Genomic DNA, 12,337 nt, shown 5'->3' with positions numbered 1-12,337 from the left:
CCCAAAATCGTTAGGGGTCATCTACTCTGCATGACCAAACATCCAACATTCTGGGTCAAGTGGTTCTCAAGTTACTGACCGGAAATGGTTTTCAATGTTCGGGCCCCTGTGACCTTGATCTTTCACAGAGTGACCCCAAAATCGTTTGGGGGTCATCTACTCTGTATGACCAATCATCCTATTAAGTTTCAACATTCTGAGTCGAGTGGTTCTCAAGTTATTGACCGGAAATGGTTTTCAATGTTAAGGCCCCTGTGACCTTGACCTTTACTGGAGTGACCCTAAAATCGATAGGGGTCATCTACTTTGCATGTACAATCATCCTATGAAGTTTCAACATTCTGGGTCAAGTGGTTCACTAGTTATTGATCGGAAATGGTTTTCAATGTTCAGGCCCCTGTGACCTTGACCTTTGACAGAGTGACCCCAAAATCAATAGGGGTCATGTACTCTTCATGACCAATCATCCTATGAAGTTTCAACATTCTGGGTCAAGTGGTTCTCTAGTTATTGATCGGAAATGGTTTTCAATGTTTAGGCCCCTGTGACCTTGACCTTTGACGGAGTGACCCCAAAATCAATAGGGGTCATCTACTCTTCATGACCAATCATCCTATGAAGTTTCAACATTCTGGGTCAAGTGGTTCTCTAGTTATTGATCGGAAATGGTTTTCAATGTTCAGGCCCCTGTGACCTTGACCTTTGACGGAGTGACCCCAAAAACAATAGGGGTCGTCTACTCCAGCAGCCCTAGAACCCTATGAAGTTTGAAGGTTGTAGGTCAAATGGTTCTCCAGTTATTGCTCGGAAATGAAGTGTGACGTACAGACGGATGGACGGACGGAAGGACGGACGGACAGGGCAAAAACAATATGTCTCCTGGGGGAGACATAATTAGCATTGTAGTAAAAGATATATCTAGAATATACATATATAGCAGCCCCAGTTTGTGTGCATTTATTGTTTCTTATATTATACCTTATCATATATAGTAGACTTGGGTACACCATAAAGCTCAGCAGCCTTATATGTAGACATTCCTTCCTCTTTTACTGCTTTCACTGCGGCGATCAAGTTCTCGGTAGTGTAAGCTCCATACTGGATCTTTTGTTTGCGTGGTGGTGTGTTGGGTCGCTTGACTTCTGCTACCTCCTCCTCCTCCTCTGAGGAAGAAGCGCGTCGTTTACTGACCTTCTGTAACTTCATTTTAATAGCAGCACGTTTCTTCTGTGGAGGTTTCATTTTAACCTTCAAACTTCCACTTCCGGATGTGGCTCGACTTGTTGTCTTCTTAGTCTAATGTGAGAAAAATTAAAAACATGTCAGATTAATACAAACTCTAGATAGACGGTTTATGTAACAACATGACTTCATTCAAGGGTGTCAACATTACTTAACAAGAACACCGCCTGCAGGTGCCAATGCTCATCTGCATGCACTTCCCATGCTGCATATATACAGGAAAGAGTTAAGGTTCTTGGCCTTCTTTCTAAGCTCGCCTACTAATAATAAAAGAAACAATAAAGGTTCAAAATGTACAGTTCAACTTGTGCTAACAGTCACCTTCCAAAGTGCCCCCCTTCCATTAATGGTCATGTAGAACTATCCCCAACAAAATATGACTGCCTTAAATGGCCACCTACTTATGCAGTCAGTGGCCACCATTTTTCATTACCAAATGCATCTTCTAATCCCGTTTAAATGTTAATGATCACACAACACCTATTTTCTATCAAATTCACAAAATAACAAAGAAATTCAAGTTTTCTAAAGTAAAAAGGTTCAAAGTTCTGATAAAATACAACTCAAATTTTTTCGGAAAATCCGCTGAGAGAAAGATTAAGCTAGAACTGACTACATAATACCTGTAATTTATTATCACATACCTGTCTACTTAAAGAATTAGTTCCCAAACGTGGTTTATCGTAGAATAACCCGAGTTTTGAGTTCTTATGCGTAAGAATATATCACGAAGGCCGTAGGCCTGAGTGATATATTATTTCATTTCGATTCTAACAAGACATACTAGTACAACAGTGTTAGAATAAAATGTTAACTACTTTTATCGACCGTGCTATGCAGCTGGATCGGATGATGTCATTGCACGCGAGTGGTTTATTGCAGAATAACCAGAGATAGATTTTGCTCTACATGTATGTAGGTTATTTGCTGGTCGTGTTAGAATAAACATTAATGCACTGAACAACCAAATTTTGTGCGGAAAAGGGGACATAACTCCACCAAAAATTGGTGAGTTTTAACTAAATTCAACCGTGGTCTATATCTTATAATCATGTACCTATCTAAAAAAGGAACTGAATCAGTTCGTCCTTTCAAGAGTTATTAAACCAACATCAAGATTTTGCTGCATTTAAAGTCAAGAAAGGGCCATAACTCTGGCAAACATTTCATTCAGTGAATTGTAAAAAAAGATCTTCTCAATCTTATTTTATGATTATATACCTGTATACCAAAAATGAAGTCAATCCCCCCATCCCTTCAGGAGTTATAAAAGATGCATGGATGCATGCACTGAAATGATGACTCCTGTATGCGCCTCCTTACTGGAGGTAGGGGTGGTTGGGGAATAATCACAAAATTCTGTTTTACAACAGACACTTGTTAACATTTCAAAGTACTGTAGTTTGCTGCGAAGGCCTTGGAATACCCAATTCATAATTTTAACATGTCCAAAACATTGCGGAATGATACTTAATTCACTTGGGTAATGATTACATTTTACTCGGACTTTATCATAGACTCCCTGTGTAAAATCTCAAACTTTTAACTAAAAAAAAGGTATTAAATCGATATAATATTTCAAGGAAACTTCAAAGTTTTGACTTCTAAAATAGTGTGATATTTATTTCTAAAGTCACTATATTTTCATTGTAAATATACTTCATTATACCCAAGTGGAAACTGGCAGGTACTCGAAAATGCAGCTCTCTGATTGGTCAATTAGAACCCTTTATGTACTGTGATGTCATGATAAAGTTATGAATGCCCAGACAATGTATATTTTATCCTTTATGAATATTCCTGCACCATTTACACCATTTCCTGTTTCATTTTTCTAGTAGACTTAATGTTGGTTTATAGGACAAATGTAAGTTATTTGAAGATGACAGTTATAAATCAAAAGGAAATATGATAAGTATATCTAAAGTACAAGAGCACCGCCTTGCGGGTGCTGACGCTCATCTGATTTTTTTTGTGTAATAGAAATATTGTCCTACCCATGATTTTCTAAGTCTAAAAAGGGCCATCATTCTTGCAAAAGCAGGATAGAGTTATGTTTCTTGATGTACAGTGTCCACTTATGATGGTGAAAAACTGCTGCAAGTTTTAAAGCAATAGCTTTGATAGTTTATGAGAAAAGTTGACTTAAACATAATACTCAACCAAGAAAATGATTTTCTAAGTCCAAAAGGGGCAATAATTATTGCAAAAAGCAGGATGGAGTTACGTTGCTTGCTGTACAGGGTCAGCTTATGATGGTGAACAAGTGTTGCAAGTTTTAAAGCAATAGCTTTGATAGTTTAGGATAAAAGCTGACCTAAACATAAAACTTAACCAAGAAAACTGATTTTCTAAGTCCAAAAGGGGCAATAAATCTTGCAAAAAGCAAGATGGAGTTATGTTTCTTGATGTACAGGGTCTGCTTATGATGGTGAACAAGTATTCCAAGTTTCAAAGCAATAGCTTTGATAGTTTAGGAGAAAAGTTGACCTAAACATAAAACTTAACCAAGAAATCTGATATTTTCTAAGTACAAAAGGGGCCATAAATCTTGCAAAAAGCAAGATGGAGTTATGTTTCTTGCTATACAGGGTCAGCTTATGATGGTGAACAAGTATTCCAAGTTTCAAAGCAATAGCTTTGATAGTTTAGGAGAAAAATTGACCTAAACATAAAACTTAACCAGGCAACGCTGACGCAGACGCCGACGCTGACAACCGCTCAAGTGATAAATCAGATGAGCTAAAAATGTTCAGACTAAAATCAGTAACCTATTACAGGTGTCCAAAACATTAAAATCTATAGAATTCTAAAATACAATGTACCTTTGTTAATTTACAAATGTAGAATGACTTTTTTAAAAGAATAAAAACAGAAATAAACTTGTCCCATATCAATCTTTGTTAGAAATCTGATGATAAAGTTGCTAATTGCAAAACTGGATGATTTCAGGACAGTGAAATTAAAACGTAACAATGATATGCGTATAATGTTTGACACAAGAAACAAAATAAATGTTTATCAAAAAATATTATGTCTTACAGCTTTTGCCCTCTTCCTCCCCCTTGCCATGATTGTTGTTTCTTCAGTACCTGTAACTATAAATAAATTATAAAAAATAAATAAAAACATGCCAGTCATAACTTACTAAAAAGTCAAATTTTTACTTAATTTACGATACTTTAATTGAAAGACAATTTTTACATTTCACAGTAATCTGAACTTGCACATAACTGGCAAAAACTAGTCTGGGTTCATACAGTTGAACCGACACAATGTGGATGGTTAAGACTGAATGAAATTAATGCTCAATAAAATCTGTGAAAAGATCCTTAGGAAGCATAGAATTCAGCCAAGCAATATAATTTAGCAGACTCGGTTTGACTGAGTATATTCATGAGAAGTAATGAAATTTGTAACAACCCTCATGCCTCCTAACACAACCGGAATTCTAGCTACGTAAGGAGGGAGGAATTTGTAGTCACTTCATACACACCTGCCAAACTTTAACACTGTACATGTAATTGAAAAAATTGCACGCAGACATGAAGCCATCATGATCTCATCTGTCACACAAACATACATGATGATTGTGTTATTTTTGACATCTTTAAATTTAATCATCATAGTTTGTATAGTTTAAAAGTGAGCTTGCTGATCTTGAATACAATATATTATGACCAGGGCTTCGGAAATTTGCCTGTTTGTCGGTTTTGGACCGATTTTTGACTTTTCAGACCGATTCGTGAAGTGAAAAAACGAAAAATATCGGTCCCGTAAAAATGGAGAAAAGTATAAATTTCGGTCTGATATCTCAATACACGATCACCTGCCAAGTAGGAAATTGTTGGTCACACCTTCAGCTAATCAATAAACGTGTCAATCGGTCTGATAGTCACTTTGATAATCGGTCCGTAATTAGCGTGTGACGCAGTCAGTGCTCACGCGGCACATCCTTTAATGTTTGCAGACAGCTGACTGCGGTGTATTAAACATTTTTGACTGGTTTCCTAACGTTTCTGACTGGATCCAAATCATTTCGACGGGGATCCACTTCTTTTATTTAGAATCCGACGGATGGTTTATTTCAGAAGGCTATGTTTGATCACGGTAACAAACAAATGGTCGCTGCATTTAATAAAATGTACATTACAGGTCTTTGATTTAATGAGACATCACACGGAAAACCGATAAAAATAATTTTTATAATCACTTGATTTGAAAAAATTACATGATTCATTTGTTGGGGCTCCAGTTGAAACAAATGCAGAAAATCGTCTTTGCAACCCGACTGTACAAAAAAGAAAAAAATGGACGGGCAACCACGAATGATAAAGAAAACCGGAGTGGCACTGTTTATCAAATCGGTCTTTTAAAAAACGTTTCAAAATGAAATTTTGTTTACATCAGAAGAGAACATATAACTTTATAAAATGTAGTTGCTTATTGAAGTACAACGTAAGTGAAATGAAATATCCGTGGCCAACCCGCGTGACGTTTTGGTACTATACATGCGGGAAATTCGATCTCAGCGTTCAAATAACGTACACATTCGGTCCGCGGCAGAGTATTCTTTAAATACTGAGGCTGTTTAGCAGAGAATATGTGTCGTGTAACTCACTTTGACGCATTGTATTTTATAGGATTCCGTCAAAGAATGAAAAAACATCACAAAGTATCTGCCGTGTATACGGTATCGAAGTCACGTGCGTTGGCTTTTAGACTAGTTACGCACACGGTGTCAATGCCTCGTATTATCTCGGAAAAACATCGAAATTTAAACAAAGTAACGATCACACATAACACTGAATAACTGTCTTCATTGTATGGTAACGCGCGGTGACTGGTAACTCAGTTTTAATGCATGACATGCTTATTTCTTTACCCTATCACGCTTTACAAAATATGTAATATTGGGAATGCGGTGGGTGGGGTAGCGCCGATGTCAGGATTTTCGTTTCGGACCGATTGAGTTATCAAAATTTCCGGAGCCCTGACTTATATGGGTATTTTCTTCGCTTATTAATGTTTTCGTCAATCTCAAACCCATATGTAGGATCCTGTTCAAGCAATACTAACCTTTTTACTGCTAAAGTGCTCAAACATAATAGGTGCATAACTTAGAGTGGGTGGATATAAAGGTACCATGGTCTTATACCTAGAGCCAGGGCTTCCAATAAGCGGCGTTCCGGCGTAAAATACGCCAAAAATTATTATCTGTACGCCAATACACTAAGTCATAGGCGTACCGAGGACTTCCGATATTTTCAAAGGATGACAAAATAAATACACCGTGACGTAACTTCACTTGAATGACGTGATTATCTCCGCCCCCGAAACTAATCAAAGCAACTAATTGTGGAAAATATATCAATAATTTTGGCACAAAAAACCTCAGCAAGTAACTATTTTCTTCTAGCAAATGACATTTCACATCCAGTTTAAATTAAAACATTTTTTTCGATCGGTAATAAATTTGCTACTTACTTTGGATTTTCGTGAATGATAAATCCTATTTTTACAGTATTTTTTAGAGAAAAAAAAACAAACAAAACATTCAATTTTTCTCCTATTAAGAACTGATATCTTTGACACATTTTGATGACACCAGCACGTGGCTTCAAAGGGAGGTGTCGGCAAAATTTTCCTTTATTGATTTTCTTTGATGCGAGATGAAAGTTAACTGGTTGAGTATTGCCAGGTGAATGACGTAATTTGACATAATTCTACTCCAAATAAAGTGTACTTTAGATTTTTTAAAGTGGATTTTCGTTATGTAGCTGAACAACAGTAAGTCTGTTGATTTTAATAAAATGCTGACTGTTGCTATAGGTATAATAAAACAATAAAATATTTTTTGTTAAATAAAATGTTTTCTAATCATTCTAGTGGTCCTTTTATTCTATTACTTTACACATTGTTTTGAACAAATTAGATATGATGATGATAGTAATGATGATGATGATGATATTGAAGGTCAATGTACAAAGTGATACTACGTAGGACTCCAAGAAAATATAAGAGGGACTCCAAAATCTGAATGTTAGGCAGTCCTGACTCCATGAAATTGAATTCTAATGGAAGCCCTGTAGAGCAATGTATTTATCATACATTCTAAACTGAATACGTACGTATATATAGTAATGTGGCTTTACTAGTAGGCAAGCTTGTCTGAAATGTATGACTCAAGGGTGAATGTGTTTGACTTTGGGACAAAAGTGTATGGATTCCTGAGAAATACAATTCAATATCTGAATGAAATTGCACCTGTAATATTACAAAATACATCATGCTTGGCTACGGCAGCACAGCATGACAGGGCAACAGCATGCAAATGCCAAAGATTTAACATGCCTGACTCTTAGGCAAACTACCCTATCCGATTAAGCTACCTTACTGGTGTTGTATTTTTTGGTGAGAAAATCATCTACCCAGTGTAGGACTCAAACACGACCCCCTGCTTGCAAGTAAGGTGCTCTAACAATTGAGCTAACCGGGCTTCTACATCTACATCTACATGATACTTCCAACAATCATTAACGATTATGACTGGAAGGCGCTTGTCTGGGCAGTGTTAAAAATGAGAAAACTCATTAGGTGCAAAGAATAAAAATTACTACAGGTGCTAAGTTAAAAAACATAGTGAAGGAAGTTACTGCAGATGTACAGTGGCCAGCCGCTCAGCAAATATGTTGAGGCTGGGGCTGGACTGTACATATTGGGGAAGGCCATTCCATAGTCTGATTGTACGGGGGAAGAAGGAATTCATGTGGTATTGAGTACGGGACTGTGGAATTAGGTAGTTCAGGTTTCTGGTCGGAGTTAGATGGTTATGGTCGACGCATACATGATTTGTTCGGATTTTGTAAAAATAGATGAGAGAAGATTGTATGCGCCGTTGTTCTAAAGTTTGCCAGTTTAGGGTGTTAATCATCTGGGTTACACTGCTTGTATATTTATAGTCGTTAAAGATAAACCGTGCAGCTGATCTTTGCACTTTTTCGACTTTGTATGAGAGGGACTTTTGCCAGGGGTGCCAGATGGATGAGCAATACTCGAGTTGTGGACGGACATAGGTGTTATAGGCTTTCTCTTTGACCTTTTTGTTTGTTGTCTGAACATTTCTTTTGATGAATTTAAGAGAGTTGTTTGCTTTAGAGGAAATAGTATTAATATGTTCAGACCAGTTTAAGTCTTTAGTTAGTGTAACACCTAAGTATTTAGCGGTATCGGTAGATTTCAGTTCCTTGTCATGCAGGGTGTAAGGTAACATGACAGGGTTTCGTTTGCGAGTAATTCTCAGCACCTCACACTTGTCTGGATTGAATTCCATTGACCAGTCCTGTTCCCACTTTTCAAGGGCGTACAAATCTTTTTGTAGTGTTTGGGCATCAGATGAGGACTTGACTGTAAGGTATACTATGGTATCATCTGCAAACAGTCTTGCCTTACTTCTAATAGAATCTGGTAGGTCATTAATGTAAGCCAGAAAGAGACAGGGCCCTAGGACGGATCCCTGAGGGACACCCGACAGGACAGGCAGGGTGTCAGAAGTGCAGCCGTCTACAACTACTCTTTGGGTTCGACCCTTCAGAAATGACTTTATCCACTGTGATACCAGAGGGTGGACACCCAGCTCATTAAGTTTAAATATCAATTTATTGTGATCAACCTTGTTGAATGCTTTACTAAAATCCATTACTATTACATCTGTTTGTTGACCTTGCTCAAGGTTGTCGTAAACTTCTTGTGTAAAGCTGATCAGTTGTGATTCACAGCTATGCTTAGATCTGAAGCCATGCTGGTACTGGCTTAAGAGGTCATTATTGTCAAAATGTGTCATGATGTTGGAGACTAGAATGTGTTCCAATAATTTGGAAGCTATGCAGGTGAGAGATATTGGCCTGTAGTTACTGGCCTTGGATTTCGGGCCTTTCTTATAAACAGGGGCGACAACTGCACTTCTCCAATCTGGCGGGACACAGCCAGTTTCCAGGGATGACCTAAATATAATTGTAAGGATGGGCGCTATCTCGTGGTGTAGCTCTTTTAGAACTCTTGGTGAGAGTTCATCTGGGCCAGAGGCTTTGTTTGGAGAGAGCCCCTGCAGGAGTTTATCAACACCCTCTTCTGTAACGGAGATCATGGGCATGTTGGGTGCTGAAGTGTTTGTAGTAACTTTTTTGCAGAGTTGCTTCAAACTGAGTGGTTGTGGTTTTGAGAAGACCGACTCAAATTGCCTATTTAGTATATTGGCCTTGGTGGCAGGGTCAGTATATGTTAGACCCTCATGCTTAAGAGGTGTTACACCACAATTTTCTGTTTTCTTATGTTTTATGAAGGAATAGAATTTCTTATTTTTACCTGGTTGTGAATCGTCCATGAATATGACTGATTCTAGATAAGACCAGTATGAGTTCCTTAGCTGTTTTTGGATGCTATATTTAAGGGCTTTGAAGATGTTACTTTTACATGGGGATTGGTTGGATTTCCTCAATTTAGTGTACATTTTATCACGCTTGCGGATTTGCCTAAGGATCTTGGGAGTTAACCATGGGAGGTCGCAGCGTGTCTTAGTAGTTTTAGTTGGAATGTGTAGAGAACTAAGTCGATTTAGTTCATCTTTGAACAGATTCCAATCTGAGGCGGGGTCAGAGTGGTCAGAATCAGCGAATTTCTTTCCAAACTCTGATAGGTCCCTTTTGAAATCATCCCAATTTGCTTTGTTAAAGCATTTTATTGACCTTTTGGGCTGGAGGGGACGGCCTATCTTTATGTTGATTTCATGGAAAACAATGTCGTGGTCAGATTTACCTAGACAAGGGATTGTTTTAGTACATTGAACTAGGGAAGGGAAGTTAGTGAGGAACAGGTCCAGAATATTCTCATTTCTGGTTGGGATCTTGACCATTTGCTGTAGATTAAAGGAATTTATCCTATCAATGAAGTCCTCATACATTTCCTTGAATCTGCATTTGGACTTGGGGGCCTCAGATGACCAATCTATATCAGGTAGATTGAAGTCACCGAGTAACCAAATTGTACTGTCTTGGGGTACTTTAGAAAGGGATGACCATAACTCTGTGAGGGAGTCCTCATCATTTTCGTGGGGCTTATAGTATGTGCCAATGTATATATCCTTGGCCCCTTTGATAGTAATTTTCGCCCAGGACAGGTTGCAGTTGGTTTTCAGTTCAGGTTGTTCTTGAGAAATGAGGTGTTTGGAGATTGCAGTAAGGACACCTCCTCCCTGGCCTGAGGTTCTATCATCCCTGAAAACCTGGAAGTTTAGGTCCTTGGGGAAGATTTCAGAGGTTTGGATATCTGGTTTCAACCAGGTTTCCGTACAAGAGATGATATCTGGTTTGACCTGTTGTATTAATTGATGGAGATCTGGGATTTTATTTTTTATGGACCTACAGTTAATATTAAGAATGGTTATCCTCTCGCTTTTGTCATGTTTGACTTTGGAGGGTTTTTTGACCTTTGTTTTGGGAGCAGAAGTATCTTTTGGGGAGGGTTTGAAATTTGGGGTATCTGAGAGTGACCTAACTGACCGATCTGGTCGGTGACTCGCATCTAAAATGGTAGAACTATAATCTAATTGGGAGTATTTGTTACTATCATTAAGGGAGTCAAGGGATTCAATTAGGGAGTAGGAATAGTTCGCCTGTCCACAGTATTGACAGTGCCAGGCAAACCTTGAGTCAGAAAGACGATCATACGTGCTGTCTCCGATACCTTGACAGTCTGTGTGGTACCATTGTTCACAGGTGTCGCACAGAATGCCCTTCTGGGTCCAAGTGACTTCCTCTTCACAGTGACCACATAAGTATTGCGATTTGGAAGTACTGGGTCCAGGATTTAGTTCAATATCTGGGCATTGACAGACCAACAAGCAGTGTAAAAATACCAGGGTCGTTTTACCTAGGACAGGCCTACTCCTGCCCTTAACAGATCTAATGGTGTGGTTGACAATGGCATTCTTGGTTTGGACTCTCACTAACAAACCTGTAATATTGCTGGTGCTGACCAAGTCTGGGATCTGGTATTGTGCTGTTAACCTAAAACCAAGAATGATTATGAATAGGAACATGAGGGTTATGAAAAGTCTCATGTTTGGTTCAGTGGAAGTTACCTAAATCAGTCAGTGGGTAAACAGTACTGGCAGGAACTGTATAAAAGCAGACACGGTGTCTATAATTAAAGACAACCCGATGTTAATCCGCTTCTGGTTAACCAGAAGCTTCAAATCACTACACTCCTCCTCACTTTAATTTTGAAGGCTTAATCCTTATCGTGGAATCAAAGAGCGAGGCATCAACTGTTCAGCTTCCAACAGAGTAAATAACTTCTGCAAATACCGCATGCGCTATATAACTGACCACGTAGCCTTCCGTTACAGTGGAATTGCAGAGCGAGGCATCAATTTTTCCGTTTCCAACACAGAATAGCCCCTGCAAATACAGCATGCTCTACATAACCTGGCCACTGTAGCCCACAATTCCCAATTTACGTAGACAATTTACCTAGTACCCAATGTTGTATTTTTTGGTGAGAAAATCATCTACCCAGTGTAAGCCTCGAATATACGACCCCTGCTTTCAAGTCAGGTGCTCTACCAACTGAGCTGATCTACCAAATTACATTGGACTTCTAGACACTTCCTATTTTCAAAGTGTTTTCTTGAAATATTTCCAAACCTTCATCTCAATAAGAACTCAGCATTCATAGTTATAAGTAAAATGCAAGGAGTGTCATTTACTAAAAATGCCAGACTGACCTGCCAAACGAATTTAAATGATATTGCTTTGTGCCCTTGTGTCCGAAATAAAATGGCGTCCGGAAAATAGGTCAAGAAAACCGCGACATTTTCAAACAAACGCTTAAAATCCGGAATTATACCATGATTTCCCTGTAAACATCATATATCATTTTGAAGATTAGTATAAATACAGTATAACAGCAAAGTTTTCAGCTTTTAAAACTTGCCGTATTCAAATAAAATTAGACAAAATTACCAAAGTGTAAAGCGGCAGGATTTCAGCTCGTGAAGTCTCGGTTGGGAGAAATAATTATAAAGTGTGTCTAGGTA

General features: G+C 38.3%; 1 protein-coding gene across 2 annotated transcripts in view; it reads right to left on the bottom strand.

The window, feature by feature from the left end:
• Nucleotides 1-12,303, bottom strand: part of LOC123561419 (uncharacterized) — a 51,473-nt gene extending 39,170 nt beyond the window's left edge. The window contains exons 1-3 of one of the 2 annotated variants that reach the window (XM_045353783.2): nucleotides 12,264-12,303; nucleotides 4,285-4,340; nucleotides 979-1,296 (exon numbers count right to left, since the gene is read on the bottom strand). In XM_045353783.2, the coding sequence (XP_045209718.2) occupies nucleotides 979-1,296; nucleotides 4,285-4,314 (348 nt within the window). In that variant the 5' untranslated portion in view covers nucleotides 4,315-4,340; nucleotides 12,264-12,303. The remainder of the gene's footprint in view (nucleotides 1-978; nucleotides 1,297-4,284; nucleotides 4,341-12,263) is intronic. The other variant, XM_045353782.2, reaches the window with a different exon arrangement.
• Between the last annotated feature and the right edge of the window lie 34 nt (nucleotides 12,304-12,337).

Source organism: Mercenaria mercenaria, chromosome 10, assembly GCF_021730395.1.
Source record: "Mercenaria mercenaria strain notata chromosome 10, MADL_Memer_1, whole genome shotgun sequence".
NCBI classification, from domain to species: domain Eukaryota; kingdom Metazoa; phylum Mollusca; class Bivalvia; order Venerida; family Veneridae; genus Mercenaria; species Mercenaria mercenaria.
This window is presented reverse-complemented; position numbering and strand designations above follow the sequence as displayed.